The sequence below is a fragment of the Phyllobates terribilis genome, unplaced genomic scaffold (assembly GCF_046119375.1).
Source record: "Phyllobates terribilis strain yellow unplaced genomic scaffold, ASM4611937v1 Scaffold_3__8_contigs__length_932513732, whole genome shotgun sequence".
NCBI classification, from domain to species: domain Eukaryota; kingdom Metazoa; phylum Chordata; class Amphibia; order Anura; family Dendrobatidae; genus Phyllobates; species Phyllobates terribilis.
The window spans coordinates 469,412,914-469,440,652 of NW_027362763.1; the positions used below are offsets into that span (position 1 = coordinate 469,412,914).

At 43.5% G+C, this 27,739-nt stretch overlaps 1 protein-coding gene across 4 annotated transcripts in view; it reads left to right on the plus strand.

Moving 5' to 3' along the window:
• LOC141259599 (uncharacterized) overlaps positions 1-27,739 on the plus strand; it is a 248,968-nt gene that overhangs the window by 128,523 nt on the left and 92,706 nt on the right. For all 4 annotated transcript variants that reach the window (XM_073675832.1, XM_073675830.1, XM_073675833.1 and 1 more), the window contains 5 exons: positions 3,231-3,393; positions 18,247-18,385; positions 18,898-19,051; positions 21,470-21,565; positions 25,473-25,616. In XM_073675832.1, the coding sequence (XP_073531933.1) occupies positions 3,231-3,393; positions 18,247-18,385; positions 18,898-19,051; positions 21,470-21,565; positions 25,473-25,616 (696 nt within the window). The remainder of the gene's footprint in view (positions 1-3,230; positions 3,394-18,246; positions 18,386-18,897; positions 19,052-21,469; positions 21,566-25,472; positions 25,617-27,739) is intronic.

The window sequence follows — 27,739 nt, forward strand, 5'->3', positions numbered from 1 at the left end:
TCAATATGTTAATGATCTGGATATATGGGCATTATAGAGGTTTCTTAAAGTAAATGTGTCTGTAAAATCAACACTTCTAAACTGTCATATAGGTCATAAGAAGCTGAATACCTTGATATCTGCGTTCTGATGTCCTATTCCAGAGAAAGCCCCTTTCATTTAAAATGATCTCTGCGGGCAGATTCTCAGGTAGATCAATGTCCGGCCCATAATTCTGAGCAGCTCATTTACAAAAGTATTGAACACGTCACCAATTTTCTAAGTAAATATATTTCTAAATGTGCTATTGTTATAAAATTCTCACCAGATATCGGTAACAACCCATCCAATCCACACAGGCAAAGAAATCAGACCTTAGATGTCCACAGATTATTTGTAATAATGAGAAACGACGCAGACTTAGAAAATTGGTGACGAGTTCAATACTTATTTCATCTGCTTTATAAGAAAAACGTGGATTTCTCTGGCTAAATTATCAGATAAAAGATATCAAGATATCATCTTTTTCTATGACCCTGCTGACAGATTCCCTTTAAGTGGGGTCTGCTTCTATAAATCAGAACAGAAGGCAAAGCCTATCCAATGCATTGCATGGTTGGTCATTTATTTGAGAAAGCACTGGTCATACATACACAGGCTGACCCAAATGCATTGTAGTACGGTTGGCCATTCACAGAACATATATAGACAAGCACTAATATTAGATTGTAGGAGGTTAAAAAAGCCAGAACTACCACTGTTTTCTAAATCAATGGTGCTTTGTTTAGAATGTTGTCAGAAAATTTCAGTAAATTGCAGGTAATAAAAGTTACTGATTCCTGGCTTAAATGAAGATTGCATGAGGTAGGGGCCAAGACATTGATGTGTCACTTATTAGGCTGTGTGCTGTTGTTTTTATAGAATGAGTGTCTTATAACCAGGAGATTATCACTGCCCAGACTAGCTTCCTCATGCCAAATGATCCAACTCCGCCTCCTCCTCTGATAAGAAATTTACTATCAATAGACAATGTACACAGAAAGCTGTGGTGTGGGTGGGGGTAGCTTTCTGAGCTCTAGCTGTGGTGTGGGTGGGGCTAGCTTTCTCAGCTCTTCTACATGTTACATTTAAAAACTCTGTGTCACAACTGCTCACCAAGTAAACTAAGTGATATATAGTTGGAATCAGGGTCTCTTTTCCTGCATTATGCTGCTCTCAACTAAGGTGGCAAAAGCCTGATAAATTATTTTAAGGGATTCAACTGGTGATTGGCTCAGCACAATCAATCTACAGTACAGACCAAAAGTTTGGACACACCTTCTCATTTAAAGATTTTTCTGTATTTTCATGACTTTGAAAATTGTACATTCACACTGAAGGCATCAAAACTATGAATTAACACATGTGGAATTATATACTTAACAAAAAAGTGTGAAACAACTGAAAATATGTCTTATATTCTAGGTTCTTCAAAGTAGCCACCTTTTGCTTTGATGACTGCTTTGCACACTCTTGGCATTCTCTTGATGAGCTTCAAGAGGTAGTCACCGGAAATGGTTTTCACTTCACAGGTGTGCCCTGTCAGGTTTAATAAGTGGAATTTCTTGCCTTATAAATGGGGTTGGGACCATCAGTTGTGTTGTGCAGGAGTCAGGTGGATACACAGCTGATAGTCCTACTGAATAGACTGTTAGAATTTGTATTATGGCAAGAAAAAAGCAGCTAAGTAAAGAAAAACGAGTGGCCATCATTACTTTAACAAATGAAGGTCAGTCAGTCCGAAAAATTGGGCAAACTTTGAAAGTGTCCCCAAGTGCAGTTGCAAAAACCATCAAGCGCTACAAAGAAACTGGCTCACATGGGGACCGCCCCAGGAAAGGAAGACCAAGAGTCACCTCTGCTTCTGAGGATAAGTTTATCTGAGAAACCAGCCTCAGAAATTGCAGGTTAACAGCAGCACAGATTAGAGACCAGGTCAATGCCACACAGAGTTCTAGCAGCAGACACATCTCTACAACAACTGTTAAGAGGAGACTTTGTGCAGCAGGCCTTCATGGTAAAATAGCTGCTAGGAAACCACTGCTAAGGACAGGCAACAAGCAGAAGAGACTTGTTTGGACTAAAGAACACAAGGAATGGACATTAGACCAGTGGAAATCTGTGCTTTGGTCTGATGAGTCCAAATTTGAGATCTTTGGTTCCAACCACCGTGTCTTTGTGCGACGCAGAAAAGGTGAACGGATGGACTCTACATACCTGGTTCCCAACGTGAAGCATGGAGAAGGAGGTGTGATTGTGTGGGGGTGCTTTGCTGGTGACACTGTTGGGGATTTATTCAAAATTGAAGGCATACTGAACCAGCATGGCTACCACATCATCTTGCAGCGGCATGCTATTTCATCCGGTTTGCATTTAGTTGGACCGTCATTTATTTTTCAACAGGACAATGACCCCAAACACACCTCCAGGCTGTGTAAGGGCTATTTGACCAAGTAGGAGAGTGATGGGGTGCTATGCCAGATGATCTGGCCTCCACAGTCACCAGACCTGAACCCAATTGAGATGGTTTGGGGTGAGCTGGACCGCAGAGTGAAGGCAAAATGGCCAACAAGTGCTAAGCATCTCTGGGAACTCCTTCAAGATTGTTGGAAGACCATTTCCGGTGACTATCTCTTGAAGCTCATCAAGAGAATGCCAAGAGTGTGCAAAGCAGTCATCAAAGCAAAAGGTGGCTACTTTGAAGAACCTAGAATATAAGACATATTTTCAGTTGTTTCACACTTTTTTGTTAAGTATATAATTCCACGTGTGTTAATTCATAGTTTTGATGCCTTCAGTGTGAATGTACAATTTTCAAAGTCATGAAAATACAGAAAAATCTTTAAATAAGAAGGTGTGTCCAAACTTTTGGTCTGTACTGTATATCTTTGTGACCACCTCATGTTTGACATGTTTAATAGATATTTTAGGTATATGAGGTTAATCACTTCAAAAATAAATAAAATACAATCTATTAATGAAGAGTTCACTAAATAATACTGACATCTCTTTGATTTAGATGGCAGGGTTTAGCTAGACAATAGGTTTACATTTTGGCAGCAATGTTGGTAGATTATATTGATAAAATTAAATTTTTCTCTTACAAAATAACATATTATTCATGTTATATATCGATATATGGTTATGGTATGGCTTTACATTTCCATAATTGTTTATATTTTCACACTGTGTTTTTCCTTTTTTGTTTTCAGGCTGCCTATCGGGCATTGTACCAGAGTCAACAGATTATAGCCGCCCTACATGATATTGTTTCATATGTACTCAGTTTTTCCCAACTGGGAAATTCATGTGGCGGATTTGGTAGTGTATTGAACAGGGAGTTGACAGCTGACTGGGGAGGCACTGAAGGAATAGGTAAGACACGCACTAATCCAAAAACGTTTACAAGTTTTGATATCCTCATGCTGCTATTTTTTATTCAATAAACATTTATTAAAACATGTAAACCAGTATTCAAGCATGGAAACAATATTAAAGAAGCACTCCCATCTATATTTTTTCATTAAATGTAAATGTGTGTAGACTGCGTTCCAAATTATTATTCAAATTTGATTAGTGTCATAAAGATGTAATTTTTTGTTTTTCAAATAAAGAAATATTGGAAAGAAAAGGGATCTCTTTATTGCTGAAAAGTGTCAAATAATGCAATGCCTTGGACAAGATATGAAAACATTAGATATTTCACAAAAACTTAAGTGTGATCATCATACTGTGAAGAGATTTGTGGCTTATACAGAGCACAGATGGGTTCGTGCAGATACAGGCATAATGAGGAAGATTTCTGCCAGACAAATTCATCAGATTAAAAGAGCAGCGGCTAAAATACTATTACCAAGCAGCAAACAGGTATTTGAAGCTGGGACTCTGGAATCCCACGAAATGCAAGGTGTAGGATCCTTCATAGGCTTGTATTTGTGCATAAACCTTCATTCGGCCACCCCTAAACAGTGCTCACAAGCAGAAATAGTTGCAGTGGGCCCATACATACATGAAGATTAATTTTAAAATGTTCTTTTTTACTCATGAGTGCCGTGCAACCGTCGATAGACCAGGTGGATCTTCATGTATGACAATGCACCATCTCATGCTATGAAGAATACCTCTGAGTCATTGGCTGCTATGGGCATAAAAGGAGAGACACTCTTGGTATGGCCACTATCCTTCCCTGACCTCAACTCTATTGAGAACCTTTTAGTATCATCAAGCAAAAGATCTATGAGAGTGGGAGGCAGTTTACATCAAAACAGCAGCTCTTGGAGGCTATTCTGACATCCTACAAAGAAATTCAAGCACGAATTGTGAAGGTGTTATCAAAGAAAGGGTCCTGTGTTAAGATGTATCTTGGCCTGTTAAGATGTTTTGGATTGAAAAACAATTTTGATTTCAGTATACAGTGGTATGAAAAAGTGTTTGCTCCCTTCCTGATTTCTTATTATTTTGCATGTTTGTCACACTTAAATGTTTCATATCACAAAAAAAATTTAAATATTAGACAAAGATAACACAAGTAAACACAAAATGCAGTTTTTACATGAAGGTCTTTATTATTAAGGGGAAAAGAAATCCAAGCCTACAGGGCCCTGTGTGAAAAAATGATTGCCCCTCCCCTTAATTTATGTTTTAACTGTGGTTTATCACATCTTTGGTAAGCTGAGTTAAATTTCCCTAGCCACGCACAGACCTGTTCTTAATCAAGAAATCATTTAAATAGGACCTGCCTGACAAAGCGAAGTAGACCAAAAGATCCTCAAAAGCTAGACATCATGCAGTTATCCAAAGAAATTCAGGAACAAATGAGAAACAAAGTAATTGAGCTCTATCAGTCTGGAAAAGGTTATAAAACCCTTTCTAAAGATTTGGGACATCAGCGAACCACAGTGAGAGCCGTTATCCACAAATTATGAAAACATGGAACAGTGTTGAACCTTCCCAGGAGTCGCTAGCCAACCAAAATTACCTCAAGAGCGCAGCGACAACTCATCCAAGAGGTCACAAAAGACCCCATAACAACATCCAAAGAACTGCAGGCCTCACTTGCCTCAGTTAAGGTCAGTGTTCATGACTCCACCATAAGAAAGAGACTGGGCAAAAATGTCATGCATGGCAGAGTTCCAAAATGAAAACCACTGCTGAGCAAAAACAACATAAAGGCTCATCTCAGTTTTGTCAGAAAACATCTTGATGATTGCCAAGACTTTTGGAAGACTACTCTGTGGACTGACGAGACAAAAATGTAACTTTTTGGAAGGTGTATGTCCCATTACATCTGGCATAGAAGTAACACCGCATTTCAGAAAAGAAACATCATACCAACAGTAAAATATGATGGTGGTAGTGTGATGGTCTGGGGCTGTTTTGCTGCTTCAGGACCTGGAAGATTTGCTGTGCTAAATGGAACTATGAATTCTGCTGTCTACCAAAAAATCCTGAAGGAGAAAGTCCGGCCATCTGTTCGTGACCTCAAGCTGAAGCGCAGTTGGATTATGCAGCAGGACAATGATCCAAAATACACCAGCAAGTCCACATCTGAATGGCTTAAGAAAAACAAAATTAAGACTTTGGAGTGGCCTAGTCATCGTCCTGACCTTAATCCAATTGAGATGCTGTGGCATGACCTTAAAAAGGCGGTTCATGCTTGGAAACTCTCCAATGTGGCTGAATTACAACAATTTTGCAAAGATGAGTGGGCCAAAATTCCTCCAGAGCATTGTAAAAGACTCAATGCCAGTTATAGCAAATGCTTAATTTCAGTTGTTGATGCTAAGGATGGCTCAACCAGTTTCTAGGTTTAGGGGGCAATCAATTTTTCACACAGGGCCCTGTAGGTTTGGATTTCTCTTTCCCTTAATAATAAAGACCTTCATTTAAAATCTGCATTTTGTGTTTACTTGTGTTAATTTTGTCTAATATTTAACGCCTTTAAAGCCCAAGACGTATTAATACGTATCTGCACCCTGGGCTTTAAGAGCCTGATACGTATTAATATGTCATTGTGATCGCGCCCGCACACAGGCTGTGCGAGCGCGATTGCCGCCGGGTGTCACAGTAGACACCCGGTGCTATGTGCAGAAAGCGGTCCCGCACCGCTGCCGGCACATTAACCCCCGCAATGCTGCGATCGAAGGCGATCGCAGCATTGCGGTGGCAAGGGGAGGTGATCGCAATACTCACCTCCTCTTCCGGCCTCCAGCGCTGTCTGCCGCTGCTTCCCGGATGTTGCCATAACGACCCGATGTCATCATGACAACATCCGGATCACCAGACAGCAGGAAGATATTTTGGTCATGCGCAGTGCATGACCAAACTATCTTCTCCCTGTGCAGCGCTGACAGCCTGCATAGCACAGGGATGGTGCTCCATTCCTGTGCTATGCAGGCGATCAGAATAAAAAAAAGTGCAAGTCCCATAGTGGGACAAAGTGTAAAAGTAAAAAAGTGTCAGAAAGTGAAAAAAAAAAAATTGAAAAATATATATATAAAAAAAAATAATAATAATAATAATCTACCAAAAATAAAACTATAATGTACCCATCAATAAATATTATTATGAAAAAAAAAACAAAACAATAAAAGTACACATATTTGGTATTGCCGCATCTAGAACGACCTGACCTATAAAATTGTCCCACTAGTTAACCCCTTCAGTGAACACGGTAAAAAAAAAAAAAAAAAAAACGAAGCAAAAAAAAATACTTTATCATCATACCGCCAAACAAAAAATGGAACAACACTCGATCAAAAAGACGAATATAAATAAAAATGGTACTGCTGACAATGTCATCTCGGCAAAAAACAAGCCACCATACAGCTCCATCAGCCGAAAAATAAAAAAGTTCTAGCTCTAGAATAAAGCGATGCAAAAAAATATTTTTTTCTATAAAATTGCTTTTATTATGTAAAAGCGCCAAAACATAGAAAAACGATATAAATGTGGTACCGCTGTAAACGTACTGACCCGAAGAATAACGCTGCCTTATCAATTTTACCACACGCGGAACAGAATAAAAAAAAAAAATTCCTGAATTGTTGGTTTTTGTTTATTCTGCCTCCCAAAAATCAGGATAGAAAGCGATCAAAAAATGTCACCAATAAAAACGTCAACTCATCCCGCAAAAAACAAGCCATCACATGACTCTGTCGGCCAAAATCTGGAAAAATTATAGCTCTCAAACTATGGCGATGCAAAAACTAGATTTTATAAAAAAAATGCGTCTTTTAGTGTGTGACAGCTGTCAACCATAAAAACCCGATATGATTCTGGTATCTCTGTAGTCGCACCGACCCGAAGAATAAAGTCGTCTAATCACTTATACCGCACGAGGAACAGCGTAAAAAATAAACGCTCAGGTTAGGGTTGTGCTAAGGTTAGGGTTGGGGTTGGGGTTAGGGTTGGGCTAGGGTTAGGGTTGGGGTTAGGGTTGGGCTAGGTTTGTGCTAGGGTTGGGGTTGAGGTTAGGGTTAGGGTTGGGGTTAGGCTAGGGTTGGGCTAGGGGTTAGGGTTGGGATTTTTTTCAAAAGTAAAAAAAAAAGATGACTGTATGGCCACTAGTGTTGAGCGCAAGTGCTCGCTACTTGAGTTTACATCGAGTGCTCGGGTATGCATTGAGTATCGCGGGTGCTCGAGTCTCCGCCCCATATGCTTCGCGGCCAAAAAAAACATGCACAAGCGATCCCCACATGTTTTTTTTGGGTGTCTAATAACCGTGAAACATGCGGGCGGGGACTCGAGCATGTCACTCGAGCACCCGTAATACATGGTGCATACCTGAGTACCCGATGCAAACTCAAGTAGCAAGCGCTTGCGCTCAAGACTAATGACAACTTATTCAATATGATGACCTAATGTTATCAAATTCTGTGTCGTACCTCTGGGTTCAAAATGTTTACTATACCCCTTGATAAAATCCTTGAGGGGTGTAGTTTCCAAAATGAGGTCACTTGTGGGGGGGGTTTCCGCTATTTAGGCACATCAGGGGTTCTCCAAACGCGACATGGCATCCGTTCTCGATTCCAGCCAATTTTGCGTTCAAAAAGTCACACAGTGCTCCTTCCCTTCTGAACTCTGACATGCGCCCAAACACTTTATTTTCCCCACATATGGGGTATTGGCATACTCAGGAGAAATTGCTCAAAAGGTTTTGGGGTCCATTTTCTCCTCTTACCCATGTGAAAATAAAAAAATTGGGGCTTAAACATAATTTTTGTGGAAAAAATTTGATTTTTTTATTTTCACGGCTCCATGTTATAAACTTCTGTAAAGGACTTGGGGGTTCAGGGTGCTCACCACACATCTAGATAAGTTCCCTGAGGGGTCTAGTTTCCAAAATGGTGTCGCTTGTGGGGGGTTTCCACTGTTTAGGCACATCAGGGGCTCTCCAAACGCAACATGGCATCCGCTAATTATTCAAGCAAATTTTAGAATCAAAAAGTCAACTGGCGCTCCTTCCCTTCCGAACCCTGCCGTGCGTCCAAGCAGTAGTTTTCCCCACATATGGGGTATCTGCGTGCCCAGGGGAAATTGTACAACAAATTTTAGGGTCCATTTTTTCCTGTTACCCCTGCGAAAATAAAAAAAATTGGGTCTAAAGTAACATTTTTGTGAAAAAAGTTAAATGTTCATTTTTTTCTTCCACATTCCAAAAATTCCTGTGAAGCACCTGAAGGGTTAATAAATTCTTGAATGTGGTTTTGAACACCTTGAGGGGTGCAGTTTTTAGAATGGTGTCACTTTTGGGTATTTTCTGTCATAAAGACCCCTGAAAGTGACTTCAAATGTGATGTGGTCCCTAAAAAAAAATGGTTTTGTAAATATTGTTGGAAAAATGAGAAATCGCTGGTCAACTTTTAACCCTTATAGCTCCCTAATAAAAAAAAATGTTGGTTACAAAATTGTGCTGATGTAAAGTAGACATGTGGGAAATGTTATTCATTAACTATTTTGTGTGACATATCGCTCTGATTTAAGGGCATAAAAATTCAAATTTTGAAAATTGCAAAATTTTCAAAATTTTCGCCAAATTTCCGTTTTTCACAAATAAACGCAAGTGATGTCGAAGAAATGTTACCACAATCATGAAGTACAATATGTCACGAAAAAACAGTCTCAGAATCAGGGGGATCCGTTGAAGCGTTCCAGAGTAATTACCTCATAAAGTGACAGTTGCAAACCACCTTGGGTTGTAAAGGGGTTAAATTTGTTTTGTGAACTGAAACATTTAAGTCTGACAAACATGCAAAATAATAAGAAATCAGGAAGGGGGCAAACACTTTTTCACACCACTATAGGTGACCTCTTAATGCTGCAAATTTAACATATGACCATTTTTAGTTCTTTACAACCTATAATTTGTTTGGAGACTCTGTTGTGCATAATAGTATGGAACAGTGCATTTTAACATTTTTTTTTATTTTCCAAAAAAACACTCTTATCATTGGGAGGTTAGTCCAATAAAATGTGATTTATTAACGGTTGATGATTTAAACGTTTTACTGACTCATTTGCATCGACCATTTAGGAAAATCAGAGAAAAATAGCATTTGCATAATAATTTGGAAAGCAGTATATTAATATACTCACCTACCGCCACGCTCTCTGGTATCCAGAGCCGTTTTGCTCCACTTCTCAATGACGTCACTGCAATTGCGACTAGCCAGCCAACTCTATGCTTTATGAGTGAGCCGGAAGTCTCTTTTACAATTAAAGCCATGGAGCCTGGTTCTGACGCTTCTTAGGCTTACATTAGCCGATTGACTCATACAAAAAGTCTTAATAGGCCTCTTTTTAGTTTTGATTTGGGCCCTGGAAACATGGATAAGAGTTCTATTTTTGGTGACATCTGCACAGGTGAGTTGCATGAACTTTTGTAGAGGAAGAAAACATTCCCTGACATCTTCACCAAATGTGTAGCATCGTATAGGATTCTCTTCCAACAAACATCCGGAATCATGCTTCTATTTAAAGAGGAATTTCACTTAAAAATGTTTGTCTGCCATGTAATTAAAGGGGTTGTCCGGTACTTTTAAAAAAATACCAGTGTGTTTTAATGATAAATACAACCTTCTTTTTAATTACCTTGTTCTGCTCATACTGCCTGTGAGCGGCGCTATCGGTGGCCGCTCAAAGGCAGCACGTGACCCCGCGCTGACGTCACGACAAAAACCCTTTTCCCCAGGCACAATTTAAAAAACAAACAAACAAAAAACTGTGCTTTGCTCAGTAATCTTGGATCCATGCCGAGTCTCCGCAGCTGCTCCTGGGGTCTGTTATTGTCCTTAAGTTAAAGGAGTTTTACGGTTTCATAAAAGTCCTTTTCCCAGGCACAATTTGTTTTAATAAAAAATCAAACAAAACTGTGCTTTACTCATCATCCATAGTCTCTGATGCTGCTCCGAGGGTCTGTTATTGTCTGCAGCGCAAATATCATGTCTGAACACTGCAGCCAAACAGGGAGCTCAGCAGCACTGTCCAAATAGACAGCACAATCCGCTCAGAGCTGCTGAGCTCATTTATTGGCTGCAGCGCTGTCAACATGATGACAGCGCTGCAGACAATAACAGACCCCGGGAACAGCTGCGGAGACTCGGCACCGATCCAAGATTACTGAGCAAAGCACGGTGTTTTGTTTGTTTGTTTTTTTTTAAATTGTGCCTGGGGAAAAGGGTTTTCTGAAAGCCGAAAACCCCTGTAACCGGAAAAGTCTCTAATTTTCTGATTTAAGTAATTCATCGAAGTTCAGAGATTTTTATCACAGGAAAACTGATATAACCTTCTAAACAAAATGGCAATAAAATAAATGATGGGAATTTTTAGAATATTGTAAGAGAATTTCATTAAATTAAATTGATTGGATTTTATCAATAAATAAAGGTACAATTTGTGACTATGGAGTCCACTCATGTACGTACATGACATGGCATATTTTACCTCTTAAACTGTAATGTGAGTGTGACGCGCCCCCTGGGACATATTCCTTTTTGAGGGGAATACCCGGCACCGGATCAGATGGGGGGTTGTAGTCTCCGAGCGGCTGTGACCCGGCCCCGTGCCCAGGACGTCAAGCTCAGTGTGATGTGGCAGTTCTACAGATGTTACTAAAGTTCTTTTGTGTCGACTACGCCACCCGTTGTGATGCGGTCACTGTGGCCGCCGCTGCAGCAGGGTCCGCTGAGGCTGATGGTGTAGGTGCAGCTTTTGATGGTATAACCCCCAACGGGTGGGGTATAGCCTCAGGGGGTCAGGTGCAGAGGATGGGGGTTGTGGTGGTGCAGCATAGATGTTAAAGGAAGACAGAGTCGGGTTGTGCAGTTTAGGGTATTTACTCACTGCTGATGTTCCGGTCACTCCAGCTGCTAGTGACCACCCGAGCCGTGCTGCGTCCACCAGGTCCTGGATCCAGCCAACCCCCAAACAAGTCCGGAGCGTGGCCCTGAGCTCTCCCTCTGTCCTTTCTTCAGCCGTCCCCACCAGGGATCCACCTAGGTCCAGCTCCCTCGGGCCTTCTGTTGGGACACCCTTGGCCTTGGGTTCCCTGACCCTTCATGTGGTGTGCCTTCGGGGTGAATGTGGTGGGTGGCCGTGGCAGACGCTGCCCACGGCCTCCGGTCTCTGGCTGGGGATTGTTTTTACCCCCACCAGCTTGGGTTCCGGTACCCTTTTGCTGACTCCTCACCCGGTGCTCTAATTTGGGTTCTTGGGTCCCTTCAGTCTTCCCCCTCTGGGTCTTTCTCTTTCTTTCTCCTCTCTCTCTCTCTAGGGCTCTGCTCTGCTCCTCTTCCTGATTCTGACAGACTGACCCTGATCTCAGTTGGTGCCCATCTTATATACACCCTCTATGTGTGAGCTCAGGTGACCAGCACCCAATGAGCTCCTATCTTTACCCAGGCTGCTCCCCCTATCTGCCCCTACACTACTTGGGATGTACCACCCCCCTCCCACTCCAGCCAGGAACAGACTCGGTCGTACCTGCACATTTCTAAGTGGGCGTACCATTGGTCTGTTCCCCGGAAATGGGATGTATGTAGTGCATGCAGCCTACCGAGCTCAGTTCCACACTCCATCCTTACCCGGGAGTGGAATATCACACCTCTGGGTTGAGGTGCAATACCCCTGTAGCAGCCGAATCCTCAGGGTGCTACATTCCCCCCTGGTAAATCACAGCACGTCCTCGGGCTGTAAGACAAAAACACCAAAACATACAAAATTTTTCATATAAACATATAAAAAACATTATATAAATAACATATCTTAGCAGATAAAACTTTCTCGTCGTCTCTTGTTTCAGGTTCCTCCTCCGGACACTGTGCAACGTGTGTCCGGGAAAAGTGCGACAGTCTCTTAGAAAAACAGGTTTTCTATAAAACCGGTAGGGGCGCTTTAGGACGCGCAACTATTTACAGGGGAAGTTGGCCGCTCTCAGTCCTCGGCCAGGTAGAGGGAAGGGAATGGCTGCTCACAGTCTTCAGCCTGTAGGATGAAGGGGTTAACGGGTAAACAGTTCACTGGTCCCAACGGGGACTATTTTAGCAGCAACGGTTCACTGTGCCCCGACGGGCAACTATATACAGTCTCTACTCCCGTCCTCAACGACGGCTCCCTCCTGCTTTTTCTTGATATGGTGTTGCTTCAGACCCGTCCGGGTCCTCTGGCTCCTCCTCCCCGTACCGCAACTCCTCCTCCGTCAAGCGGTGTACGTGGAGGGCGTAAGGTCCTTTGGCACACTTGTGCCGGGTGAAGGTGACCTCGTCTCCGACGTAGAGGTCACGGCCTTTGTGACCTTCCGGCAGGTGGGACTCGACGTCTCTGCGGGTCACAAAAACGTCACCGCGGTTGTTACGGTCCCGAATAAAGCCCCACCCATGCTGCGGGTTGAACTTTATCACCGTTCCGATGGTGCGGGGACAGTGCGCTGCACGGGGGTTCCTCCTAGTCCGGCTCTTCTGCTCCGCGCTCCGGATTTGGGCCTGTTGTTCTCTGACCCGCCTCTCCTCCCGTTCTCTCGCAAACTCTGCTAGCTGCTGACGACAACACTCAGTACGCTCAGCGGCGACTGCCCGAGTTTCCTGAGTGAACCCCATTAGGTCTTCTCCGGTGGGGTCCCACTCAAACTGTGCTTCCGCTAGCGGGGGCGAGATCCGTGCCACGGGCTTCGGAGCCGGAATCAGGGGTTCATCCAGGGGTCTTAGTCTCTGCTGCCGTTCCAGCTCATGGTATCCTTCGGGCCAGATGAAGGGCCGCCCGTCCGGCCATGTGAGCTGGCTGAACAAGTCCTCCCCCAGGTGTGGCACCCTTGGTTTTACGGGCGCGGGCGCGGTGGTGGTGGCGCCCGGGTTGCCCAGGCCTTGCGGCCAGGCCTGGGGCACCTGGAAGGTGAAGGGCACCGTTAGGACAGCGGCGCCCTGGGCTACCTGGCCTTGCGGCCAGGCCGGAGGCTCCGCGGAGGTAGGGGGCGCTGTTGGTGATGCGGCGCCCGGGGGTACTAGGCCTTGCGACCAGGCTGGTGGTGTTTCCTGCTTTGTCACGCTCCGGGTCGAGGCGCGTGACGTCACAGGGGTCGCTGCGGCGGCTTCCGGTCGGGGCCTAGTCCATAGCGGTGACATGGCGGCTACGGGCACAGCAGGGGGACTTTCGGGCTCTGCGACGGGGAGCTGGGGCAGGTAAGCGGTGTCACGGCTTGGGGTATAGGCGTCCCCTTTACCTGCCTCCATGCGTTCGGCTCCCTTCTCGGCGCCATCTCCGGCCTTGGGTCCTCCCGCACCATCCTCAGAGGCGGTCTGCTTCCTCTTCCAGGGTAGCGTGCTCCGTTGACTGGTCTCAGCTTGCTGGGTCATCTCCCGGCTCCACTCCGCCAGTATCTCGCGCTGTACCCGGGCCATCCTCCTTGCGAGGCCCTCCAGGGCACTTTGTGCACACTCCCGGTCTCGGGGGAGCTGCGCTAAGATCTCCGCTAGACCTAACGGGGTTGTGGACTCTAGCAGGCTCCTGACCATCGGGTCGGTGCTGCTCTGCTCTTCTTCTGGCAGGCTCCTGGCCAGCGGGCCGGTGCTGCTCTGCCCTCCTTCCTCGGTCTCTAGCAGACTCCTGGCCAGCGGGCCGGTGCTGTTCTGCTTTCTCTCCATCTCCGGGTGAGCTCCTCCGCTACTCCTCGTTAGACCTCTTGCCTCCGGGTGCGCTCGCTCTACACTGCTCCAGGCGACACCCATCTTTTCTCTTCTCTTTCGTCTCCTCCCCCTTCGAGGGCGGTCCCGGGGCAACTCGGTGACTGTCAGCTCCAGGGGTAGTTCTTTCACGCTGACAGACACCTCTAGCATCACAGTCTCTGTTGGTGGGGGCGGTTTCCACTTTTGGCGCCATTTTCTGTCCCGGCCCACGATGGGAGGTGGCCTCTTGCCCTCCTTTGGCACGCCCATAATGGCGTCCGCTGCTCTTCCAAGGCGGGAAATCTGCGGTTTTGGCGGGAAGCGTCGCCCAGTGGCGGGAAACTCTGCAGATGGCGGGAACAAGTTGGAAATGGCGGACAATCGGCGGGAAACGACTGGTGATGGAGTCCGATGGCGTGGACCCTCCGGAACCGGCGGGAGACTTCTTTCTGAGGTAAACTTGCACTTTTCTTCAGGCACGGGTGTTGCGGGCACGTAATCCTGCCGACTACGCCAAAGTTGACGCGCCCCCTGGGACATATTCCTTTTTGAGGGGAATACCCGGCACCGGATCAGATGGGGGGTTGTAGTCTCCGAGCGGCTGTGACCCGGCCCCGTGCCCAGGGCGTCAAGCTCAGTGTGATGTGGCAGTTCTACAGATGTTACTAAAGTTCTTTTGTGTCGACTACGCCACCCGTTGTGATGCGGTCACTGTGGCCGCCGCTGCAGCAGGGTCCGCTGAGGCTGATGGTGTAGGTGCAGCTTTTGATGGTATAACCCCCAACGGGTGGGGTATAGCCTCAGGGGGTCAGGTGCAGAGGATGGGGGTTGTGGTGGTGCAGCATAGATGTTAAAGGAAGACAGAGTCGGGTTGTGCAGTTTAGGGTATTTACTCACTGCTGATGTTCCGGTCACTCCAGCTGCTAGTGACCACCCGAGCCGTGCTGCGTCCACCAGGTCCTGGATCCAGCCAACCCCCAAACAAGTCCGGAGCGTGGCCCTGAGCTCTCCCTCTGTCCTTTCTTCAGCCGTCCCCACCAGGGATCCACCTAGGTCCAGCTCCCTCGGGCCTTCTGTTGGGACACCCTTGGCCTTGGGTTCCCTGACCCTTCATGTGGTGTGCCTTCGGGGTGAATGTGGTGGGTGGCCGTGGCAGACGCTGCCCACGGCCTCCGGTCTCTGGCTGGGGATTGTTTTTACCCCCACCAGCTTGGGTTCCGGTACCCTTTTGCTGACTCCTCACCCGGTGCTCTAATTTGGGTTCTTGGGTCCCTTCAGTCTTCCCCCTCTGGGTCTTTCTCTTTCTTTCTCCTCTCTCTCTCTCTAGGGCTCTGCTCTGCTCCTCTTCCTGATTCTGACAGACTGACCCTGATCTCAGTTGGTGCCCACCTTATATACACCCTCTATGTGTGAGCTCAGGTGACCAGCACCCAATGAGCTCCTATCTTTACCCAGGCTGCTCCCCCTATCTGCCCCTACACTACTTGGGATGTACCACCCCCCTCCCACTCCAGCCAGGAACAGACTCGGTCGTACCTGCACATTTCTAAGTGGGCGTACCGTTGGTCTGTTCCCCGGAAATGGGATGTATGTAGTGCATGCAGCCTACCGAGCTCAGTTCCACACTCCATCCTTACCCGGGAGTGGAATATCACACCTCTGGGTTGAGGTGCAATACCCCTGTAGCAGCCGAATCCTCAGGGTGCTACAAGTGCATAGTTTGCCTTATCAATGTGTCTTACTGCAGATCATCGCCTGTCTTTTTCCATACATTGCATTTGAAGTTAATTATATATCAACATAATAGAGCTCCATTTTCTGTAATTAAGTATGACCATAATTTATACTTAGAAGTATATAATCCAGAGGAGTAGGTCTTCTGAGGCAACAATTCCTGCATGAATCTACTTTTCTTCATCTAGACACACACACTAGTCTTTTTACAAATGTTCATATACAAAATCTTATATTTTCTGGAAACATAACGATAGAATGGCTTTTACATTTATACATTTACACACAATTGAGTATATTTGAAGCAATATTATTTATTTCTAATTCCTTAATAAAAATGGGGTGCCAAAGTCCCCCACATGTGCGACCACTGCTCCAGGGCCGGCTCCAGGTTTTTCTGGGCCCCGGGCGAAAGAGTCTCAGTGGGCCCCTTTAATACATACCAGGATTCATGATGCACAGATACCGCAGAGAAATATATATATATATAGTACAATGCAAAGATTTCACTTCTTACATTACATGAGTGATATCTATTGTAAATTCCACAATAGCTCAGAAACCGGCGAATCGCTCCACACAGTATACTGGCCCCCATATAACACCCCATACAGAATACTGGCCCCCATAAAAGGCACCATACGGAATACTGGCCCCCATATAACACTCCATATGGAATACTGGCCCCCATATAACGCTCCATACAGAATACTGGCCCCCATGTAATGCTCCATACAGAATACTGGCCCCCATATAATGCTCCATACAGAATACTGGCCCCCATATAACGCTCCATACGGAATACTGGCCCCCATATAACGCTCCATACAGAATACTGGCCCCCATAAAACACTCTGTACAGGATACTGGCCCCTATATAACGCTCCATACAGGATACTGGTCCCCTTATAACGCTCCATACAGGATACTGGCCCCCATATAATGCTCCATGCAGGCTGTTCCCCCCACATAATGCTCTATGCAGGCTGCCCCCCCCTTATAATGCCCCATGCAGGCTGTTCCCCCCCTTATAATGCTCCGTGCAGGCTGTTCCCCCCACATAATGCCCCATGCAGGCTGTTCCCCCCCTTATAATGCCCCATGCAGGCTGTTCCCCTCCTTATAATGCCCCATGCAGGATGTCACCCCCCTCTTTATAATGCCCCATGCAGGATGTCACCCCTCCTCTTTATAATGCCCCATGCAGGATGTCACCCTCCTCTTTATAATGCCCCATGCAGGATGTCACCCCTCCTCTTTATAATGCCCCATGCAGGATGTCACCCCCCCTCTTTATAATGCCCCATGCAGGATGTCACCCCCCCTCTTTATAATGCCCCATGCAGGATGTCACCCCCTCTCTTTATAATGCCCCATGCAGGATGTCACCCCCCCTCTTTATAATGCCCCATGCAGGATGTCACCCCCCCCATGTTATGCCCCATGCAGGATGTCACCCCCCTCTTTATAATGCCCCATGCAGGATGTCACCCCCCTCTTTATAATGCCCCATGCAGGATGTCACCTCCCCCATAGTATGCCCCATGCCTCCATACATAAAAAAAAAAATCATATACTCACCTCACTCCTCCTCACCTGCTGCCTCTGGTCTGGACTCCAGCGTCTTACCGCTCTGCGCTGCCTGTGATGGCTCAGGGGAGGGCGCGGTGAAAAGACGTCACTGCGCCCTCTGACCTGAGACGTCACAGGGAGTGCACAGCAGGAAGACAGCGGATCTGCGGAGGCACGGGGAGAGGTAAGTATCTGGCTGCCGGGGCCCTGAGCAAGCGGGGGGGGAGCGGGCGTTGACACTGCTCTCCTCCGCTCATAGCCTGGCGGGGAGCCTGACCGCGAGTGGGCCCCCCCGTCTGCTCAGGGCCCCGGTACTTGCCCGGGTGCGCCGGGTGCTGACGCCGGCCCTGCACTGCTCCATTAACAGTCTATAGACCTGTATTAAAGCAGTGACCGCACATGCTCAGAATCTCTTCATTCCCACAGCTGACTTTGGACCCCTAATTGACTGATTGGGGGTCTCAGCAGTTGGACCCTCAGCAGTTAAACATTCATCATCTGTTTTGTTACTTATGGCCAAACCCCTTTAAATATTTTTCTTACGTATACCTTGACTTAACCAAATCACAAACTGTATAATTGAATGTTTCTTGAAAAATGACCCCAAAAATTGGAGTACTTTCCAAAATTAAAATCTAACTATTAATGTTATATATTCTAGAAATATGTAGAATAAATAAGCCAGACATATTAATCTCTATACAAGTTTGTATTTACTTGAGTACAATGGGAAGAGTCTCATATAAAACCTCATTATTCTTTACAGGTGCTGAGCTACAGGACTTACAAAAGTTAATAGATGGACTCCACAGCCCTAATGATCCAAAGGAAGTAGCCGCCTTGTTATTGCTACGACGTGAAGTCATGATCCTGCAGTTTGATGCGGCTGTGCGCTATTTAATTCGGTATGCAGCCTTATCCGCTCACAGTAACCAGGTGTTTAAAGGAGAACCAATAAAAACATTATTTAAAAACAATTTAATGCAATTTAATCAGTGGTATGAAAAACTATTTTTTTTACCTTATCCAAAGTCTAGTTTCTCTTCTTTGTCACCATGACCAGACTTCTCTGTTGATAAAATAGTGTGTATTTAAATCACCATTCCCATTAATGTCCAGGTAATAACGACCAATATTCAGGCTGGTTAATATGTGCAGATGGTGTTTGATCCCACCCAGCCTGTTACAGTAAACCTGAATATGGGAGCATGTGGCTACACTGGAGCAGATGTGCTGCAAGCCTGTATCTTAATTAATAATTTATATGCACAGCAATGATATAGAAAAAAAATATTTGCGCCTTAATTATTGGCTAAGTAGCTTTTATTTAATGTGATGATTTTCATGCAATGTGACTTGTGATGTCCGCTCATGACCTCTAAACTGTGCTCGTTCTTTTATATATTGTGTTTTATAGGGAAGCATTATTGTCTTCTGGGGACATTTCTGCTTTCAGAACTACAACAGACAATATGTATCATGGACTTACAGCACTGAGTAACTCAGTTGTCAAAACAGCATTTTCATCACAGTTGCCTGTGCCACAGCCTCATGATCCGCGCAGTCACAGGGTTAGTATGTATAGATTGGTAGACTGCATGTTGTTTTATGTCATACAATAATCAGAAGTCTCTCATTGTGTCTAACTGTGATCACCCTGGTTTTTACATGGCTTCTCAGTGATGATTATTCAATATGTAATAAGTTATGGCACTATACATAATAAGGGCGGACACTGTATGCAGAGACGTATCTTGGGATTCACCCCAGTGCTGGTGGTGTTGATGGGCTCCAAGATGTTATATTTTGCAAGGACTTGTATATGTAACTGCCATATCTGTTTTTACCATGTAAAACTAGACCTCCTAGTATTATTTTAAGAGTGGAAAGGGTGTGCTAGAAGTTCTTGTTTCCAAAACAAGATTGTCATCACAAATCATCACTCTCAGGACAGTACCTTCACTACAGTACTGATGCACAGAGAGGGAGAATAAAAACTTACATCCAGTAACTTATAGGTGACATCTACTCTTATCTGAGTTGTTCTATTTTCTTTATGGAGTCTTCTCCCAGATATAACTCATCTTTGCAGAGTTCACCACCCACACATGTTCAGTTCCTCGCTTTTTAAGCAGATTCACACGGTGTCTCTGAAAATAACAGTGTTAAATATAGAGCTTTTTTAAATAAATAATAACCCACGCTGAGGCTCTAAAAACAAATATACCCTACATAGTGTCCCTGAATGCATCCTTCAATGTGTCACTAAACTAAAAACTTGCTGAACAATGTTTCCCCTGTGTTCCCCGAACACCACTGTGCCCCACAAAAGACCCCCAAATAAACCTGCCCCGCAATGTTCCAATTATGATTTGAGACTTTGCCCCCTGATTAAAAATGAAATCATTTCGCACCCCTGATTAAAAATGAAGCCACTATGTCCCCTGAAAAAAAATGAAGCCACCGTGTCCCTAAAGTAAAACTGATGCCACTGTTCCCCTTTAATAAAACTGAAGCTACATACCACCCATCCGATATTCCTAGTAGCCATTTTTAGCTAATCACCTACTGATTGACTGGTAGAGCCATCATAAAGGAGACACTGAACAGTGAGACATGAAACTGACTATGGTTCTTTTCAGATTCATCGTTATACAAGAGGGAATGATCGGCTTCCTTCCTTTCCCCCAGTGCTGTATTAAGAAAAATGTAAAAAAAATGGTAGTGGGAATCGGGTATAGTCCAGACAATTGAGACCTTCCCACCACATGGGTGGGAGACTGCTTGGGCAATAAAGGTCATAGATTCTTTTCCAATCACCTTGGGTCAGGTAAACACATGTCATTTGAGTAGAATTTATCTCTTGATGTTTTTTTTTGCATAATCTTAATTTAAACTTTAAGGCGTTCTACCTCTGACTGAGGCCTAATCACTGCTTAATTGTATAAATTGTCAATTTATTTCTGGGTGTAAGTAGCACAAAATTGGATACTTGTCTTTCCCATCCTTTTTTTTGCTGACTAATGCTTGGTCCCAGGCTTTAACTTTGAGCTATCATAAATTTATGGCTTGTGATTAAAGCTCCTGCTCCTGCAACCTCTCCAGTGTAAATGCTAAATGCTTAATTACTCCTTCTGTCTTTTATTTCACCAGCTACATCGATGCTTATGTAGATCCTGGTGATCACATCAACTCTGCCTGTCACTTAAGTCAAAGTAATGTGATGTTTTGCCTGTAACTGAGGCTCATATGGATGCCCCAGTTACAGTAGGAAAAAAATGATCAATTTAGTAAAAAAATGTTCCCCGGAGGTCTTTTGATGCTTGGAAAATAAATAATGTAAAAAAATATATCAATGAAAAATGTGCAAAATAAAAGGAATAAAAAGTAGGAAGACACCACCGCAAACAACAAAATCAGATTTTTTTTTTTCCATGTAAAATACAATTTTTTAAATACAGGTATGAAAAAAGCAATAACCTACACATATTAGGTATCTATACAACCGTACTAACCTGGATAATTCATTCAACAGATTATTTGGCATGAAACATGAACAGTGAAAAATATAAACACAAAAACTAAGCCCAATAAATATTTTTGAAAAAAAAAATTCTATAAATTACACAGCAATTTACATAACATAGTGCAATTTGTCACGGATAAAACAAAGCCTCATGCAGCCACATTAGTGAAAAAAATAGTTATGGCTGCTGAAAAGCTGAGAGACAAAAAATAATAATTGCCCTGTCATTAAGGTCCTTTCAGGCCTGGTCATTATGGGGTTAACTGCTTTGCTTTTTCTCCTTTGAGATTAACATTTTAATATGGGATCTTTTATTTTCCATATAACTGTCAAAATCACAGCGAAATTGCTTTAAGGTAGACAAATATGCTGACAGCACATATATCAATAACCTGCATTAATGTATGTGTATTAGTGGATTTATGAACTCATCCGAAGTTCCTTTAACCCTGTATTTTTCTAGGCATTTTTACTTTATCCTTGGAGGACATTTTTAGCTGACGGTGGCCTATTCCCATTGTCAGTCAATGGGCTTCATGCAATTGGATACCACATGCAGGTAATAAAATAAAATGTAGTTTGCTCTCAGCTATCTATCTATCTATCTATCTATCTATCTATCTATCTATCTATCTCTATCCTATCCCATATACTGTATTTTTCGGACTATAAGACACACTTTTTTTCCTCCAAAATTTTGGAGCAAAGTGGGGGGGTGTCTTATAGCCCGATATACATAAATACTGTGGCTGAGGGTGGTGGGGAATGTGGGGGAAGCAACAGTGGCGGAGTAGTGGTGTACAGGAGGCAGCAGTCGTCTGCTGCAGCCTACACTGTGCCCGCTACTAAAGAAGATGAATATTCACTGCTCCCCACGCCCATGGGAGTGGTGAATATTCATGGGCTTTAATAGTGGGCACGCTGACCGCCGAGCGCAGCAGGAGCCACGCTGCGACTACAGTGTGTGCGCTATTAAGGAGAATGAATGGTCACTGCTCCCCAAACACGCAGTCCCGGCGTGGGGAGCAGTGGGTATTCCGGCACAGAGCGGAACACAGCGCTGGAGGAGAGAGAAGGTGAGTATAATTGTTTAATTTTTTTCTGTGCAGTGTGATGGGGATCAGGGGGTGCCAAGCATACCAGGATGAGGGGGCCATCCATACAAGGATGAGGGGGACCATACATACAGGGATGAAGCATGAGCGGGGCCATACATACAGGGATGGAGGGAGCCATACATACCAGGATGAGGGGGGCAATACATACAGGGATGAAGATGAGGGGGGCTATACATACAGGGATGAAGAGTGCCATACATATCAGGAAGAGGAATGAAGGTACCATACATACAAGGAAGAGGGATGAAGGTGCCATACATACCAGGATGGGTGTGAGGAGAGCCATACATAACAGGATGAAGGGTGCCATACATACCAGGAAGAGGGATGAGGGGGCCATGCATACCAGGATGGTGGATTGGGGTGCCATGCATACCAGGATGGTGGATTGGGGTGCCATGCATATCAGGATGGGGATGAGGGCCACGTATATCAGGAAGAAGGGGGCCATATATACCAGGATAGGGGATATTAACAGAATTGCGGGACATTACCCCTATAACAGTGTCAGCAGCAGAGCCCCTACCCCTTAACAGGGCATCAGGACCACATTTTTTGCTTACATTTTTTTTCTATTTTCCTCCTCTAAAACCTAGGTGCGTCTTATAGTCTGAAAAATACGGTATATCTATTATCTATCTAGATATCTATTTCATAAGGAGAAGCTATAAGGGTGTGTTCCCATGTTCTGGTTCTCATGCCTAAGTCAGGAGCAGATAGTAAACAGTAGACACATATGAAGCGAAGACAGAGATTTCTATTTTAAAATCCACTCGACTTTGGACTTAAAAACTGCATAAAAGATCTCAGCGTCTGAATGTGTGAATACTCCCCTAAGAGACTGTAAAATGAAAAAAATACATGGTTACTGTGCTGTTCACTGCTGACAAGCCAGAATAACCACTTCTTTTCACAGCGTTTCACAGTTTCTTCATGGTATTGTGACGTGTCTGTCTTAACTGATACAATAGTTACATGCAGGGCAGTATTAGCTCTGTCAATATACTCTCTTGGCTCTGCTGATTATTTCTTGTACAGTAATACTACAGTAGTGTCTAAAAGGTATAATAGTGTACTCTGAAAAATCTAGTTAACACACAGCTATGTATAAACAATACACACATTTTCAACATCCTATTTACACATTTTCAAATGAAACTGGAGTACGATGCTATATTAAAGATAGATAGATATTGTGTCAAGGTCACTGGCAATGTATGTGAGGGGAGATATGTATCATGAAGATTGCTATCTTCCGTGATCTGAAAACCCAGAAGTTTCTCTCCAGCATGTTAAGTCCTGAGGGGTTGATTGGCCTTGACAGGGTTGGTTTTTTGTGTGTAGCTGTAAGAGATGTGCGGGACGGCCACTGACCATATCTCCACCCCAAAGGTGTGGTTTAGCAAGTTAAATGTCCGACCACTGAGTTTTTTTCTCAGTCTGTGTGTGCGGAGGCTGAAAGCCCCAGAGAAGTGTTCAAGTGCAACTGTGCTGGACTTTGTTGATTGTAGAAAGAACCAAACAAAAGAAAAGAAACCCTTAAAAAATAACTTATTTAGCAAAATAAAAGTGTTTTGGTTAGTATACCAACTGGACACAACCCATTAAAAGTGTCCAGTTGGCCTATGTGGTGTTAGCCTAAACCACGTGCAGTTTAATCTGAAGCTTGCTATCAACTAAAAGATAAGTGTATTTTTCTCACTATTTGGTACCACATTAATTTTTTTCATGGTGCCTGTCAATTATGCGGTCATCTTATTGAGATTTATAGAGCTGTTACTGTTGATACATCTTGTTCTATTTTTCAGCCAAGAGCCTCTAAGTGGGGATGTATATGGTGTTTGAACAACCTATCTACTGTACATGTTATCGGACTAAGTTAGGTCCTTTGAAGCCTGACTTCCATTTCTGTATATTTGTGTCACGTTATTTAGCGTATAATCTTTAATTATACGCAGCCCAGGTATATATCAAAGACTAAACTATATACAGTACCTTGTCATATTAATAATGAATATATAAGATCCAGATAGCATAAATTTATCTCCCCACATTTACTGAGAGATTGAAGACAATACCGCTTTTTCTCTAATCAAACTCAATGTGGTTAAACTTTCACCACTGTTGGGATTTTATATCCCTATGTATATTTTATATTTGTGTATGACTACGTAAGGGTCAGCCGGGATAATAAGGGTGAGCCGACGTGGAGTGGGGGCACCAAATCGTGCCCCTAGGGTGTTAACCGCCCTCTGTCAGGTAGGCTACCAGAATATCAGGGATAAATAGGGATAGCCTGAATCCTGTGCTCTATACTCTTCTAGTACCTGCTACCCTGATGTATTGATGTACACTTTTAATGGGTTGTGTCCAGTTGGTATACTAACCAAAACACTTTTATCTTTACTAAATAAAAGTCATTTTCAAGGTTTTTTTTTCTTTTGTTTGGTTCTTTTTGGGATATACCCCACTTTTTCTATTGTGCCCATTGGGTAATTTGTTTGCTGCTCTGTTGATTGTACCCTGAGCGGGCGGATTCCCGCAGGCATATGGACTGGGCTATATGTTATATTTTTGTTTCCCGGTTTTGACAGAAAGGCCATGTTTAGTTTATTTTGTTGAACCCTGCACTGGTTTATGTTGTGATTTAAATAAACCAGCAGAAGAAACGTTCCTATGTCTACCTCTGTGAGCAGCTGAGTGAGTCGCATTACCACAATATATGAATACTAAAGTTCATCAAGAGAATGCCAAGAGTGTGCAAAGCAGTCATCAAAACAAGTATATAATTCCACATGTGTTAATTCATAGTTTTGATGCCTTCAGTGTGAATGTACAATTTTCATAGTCATGAAAATACAGAAAAATCTTTAAATGAGAAGGTGTGTCCAAACTTTTGGTCTGTACTGTATATATATATATATACATATATATATATATATATATATACTATTAACACTGGCAATCTCTGTTCAACAGCTGATCTAGCAGTGTCAGATGCTGCCGAGCTGTAATTAGCATTGTCTGGGATGAAAGGGGTGAAAGTGCACGTCACTCAGAGAAGTCTTTGAAAAAACACCCAGTTGAACTGCTGTACAACCTGAGATTTCACATACTGCACTACAAAAGCCACAAATGTGAATATCTCTGCAATTGAGTGACACAGTGCTAAACAGAAAAAAACAGCAAAATCATTTGAGCTGAGGGATTTTTGCAAAGTATTTAACTAAATTTTTTTCAGCAAGATCGTTTCAACTGCTTTGTGTACTTATTATTGTACTTATTTTAATCTGATATTACAAAGTAGCATACTATATTAATACATACATTTCTTTTTCACTGACCCAGCTCTGCCTGTGTGACATGAGTGATCAAGAGCGCAGTGTAGCTCATGGAGAACTTGTTGGCGTTCATCTTTTGATGGAGGACATTCTTCAAGGAAAATATAGGTTTAGTTCATTTAATGTAGAAGGAAACCTAGAAACCAAACAGGTATTGAATGAGAAAATGTTGTAATGTATTAGTATTTTTTTTTTACTATTATAATCCTGCAGTATTTGTGGATAGCTGCTAGGAGATGCTTCAACTAAATTTATAATGTCCTCATTTGATTGAGTCCAATGCTCAAACATCAGTTGTTTAATGTTCTAATAAAGACAATACTTCTGGGACAAGCACAGTGTGACCACAAATTTTTAGCACGTAGGCAGAGATCCACTGCACATGCCCTAAGTGACGGGCAGCCATGGGATTCAAAGTTCTGGGAGGATAGTGAAGGGAGGGTCAAGTACTGTGCAAAAAGTATAGGCGGGTGTGGAAAAAATGCTGCAAAGTAAGAATGTTTTGAAAAATAGAGATGGTTTTGTTTTTGTCAATTCACAAAGTGAAATCACTAGAAGAATTTATGCTGTTTGGAAGGTGAAGTGATAAGAGAAATCTAAATCAAATCAATATTTGAAAGACCACCATTTACCTTCCAAAAAGCATAAATACTTCTAGGTACACTTGCACAAAGTCAGGGATTTATTAGGATGGTGTATAAGTAACCAATTATACCAAACAGGTGATAGTGATCATTATTTTCATATCTAAGTTGAAACAGTTGCTAACTGAAATGGAAACCGCTGTGTAGGAGACTTAAATGGTGTGATAAAGAGTTAAACTCTGCTACAAAGGTGAGGTTGTGGAAGACCGTTTTATGTCAATAGTCTTACTACTGAGCACAGTAACAAGACACAAGATGCTGCATCAGCAAGGTCTTTCCCAGGTAAATATTTAGAAGCAACCTAGAGTTTCCAGGTGTACTGTCCAAGGTCTTTTCAAGATGCACCAAGAAATGGACAACATTGAAGACCATAGACAAAGTGGTCAGCCAAAGAAACTTAATGCAGCAGATGAAAGATAGAGTACATCATTCTTAATTTCCATCGAAATGGGAAGATGTCTAGCAGTGCCATCTGCTCAGAACTGGCAGCAACCAGTGGAACTCAGCTACAACCATCTACTGCTCGGATACTTTTGGCTAGAAGTGGTCTTCATGGAAGAATTAAGTCAAAAAGCCATTTTACATGGAAACACAGCCAACTATGCACATAAATGTATCCATTATTCAACAATGTAAAGAGAGCATCTTGATCAACTCCAAATTTGTTCTGCAGCAGGACAATGACTCCAAACATACAGCCAGAGTAAAACATAAAGAAGAACAAGGAGTACTGGAAGTAGTGATATGGCCCACACAGAGTCCTGATCTCAATATCATTGAGTTTGTCTGGGATTGCATGAAGAGACATAATGTTTATATCCACACAAGATCTGTTGTTAGTTCTCCAACATGTTTGGAACAACCTCCCTGCCAAGTTCCTTCAAAAACTGAATTTAAAATGGCATAAATTCTTCTACGTACACTTGCACACAAAGTGTGGTCTTACCAAATACTGATTTATTTAGATTTCTCTTTTGTTCATTCACTTTTCATTTTGTTAATTGATAAAAAATAAACTATTAACACTTCTATTTTTGAAAGCTTTCGTACTATGCAGATTTTTTTCCATACCTGCCTAAAACTTTGTACTGCATTGTTTATATGTTAAAGAGGTTATTTCTCCCTTCATTTTACACTTGGGGTTCTGAGATTGAACTATTATGTTAAAAGGGAATCTCTCACCTGGTTTTGTATGACTTACTGGGCTCCTTGCTGTAGTTTTGATAGAAGCACTGTTTTATCTTCTACTGATATACCAGTTCTCTGAATGCCGAGCTCTGTATAACCCCACCCACACCACTGATTTAAATAAGTTGTCCACTACTTGGACAACTCCTCATACCCCACGCTTGGCCCAGATAAAATAAAATAGCTTATACTCACCTCTCGTGCCGGAGCCATTCCAGCGGTGTCGGCACTCACGGTCCTGGGGCTCTCGTGCGGTTGTTATGACACGTGAGCTTGGCGCCCAATCAGTGCTGGCGCCACTGGCCCCACCTTCGTACAAGTCAAACATCAAGAGGAAGTGAGAGATCAGTCGCAACCCTGACTTCCTCTTGATGTTTGCTTTATCTGAAGGCGGGGCCAGTGATGCTAGTGCCGATTGGGCACCAGGCTCATGTGTCATAGC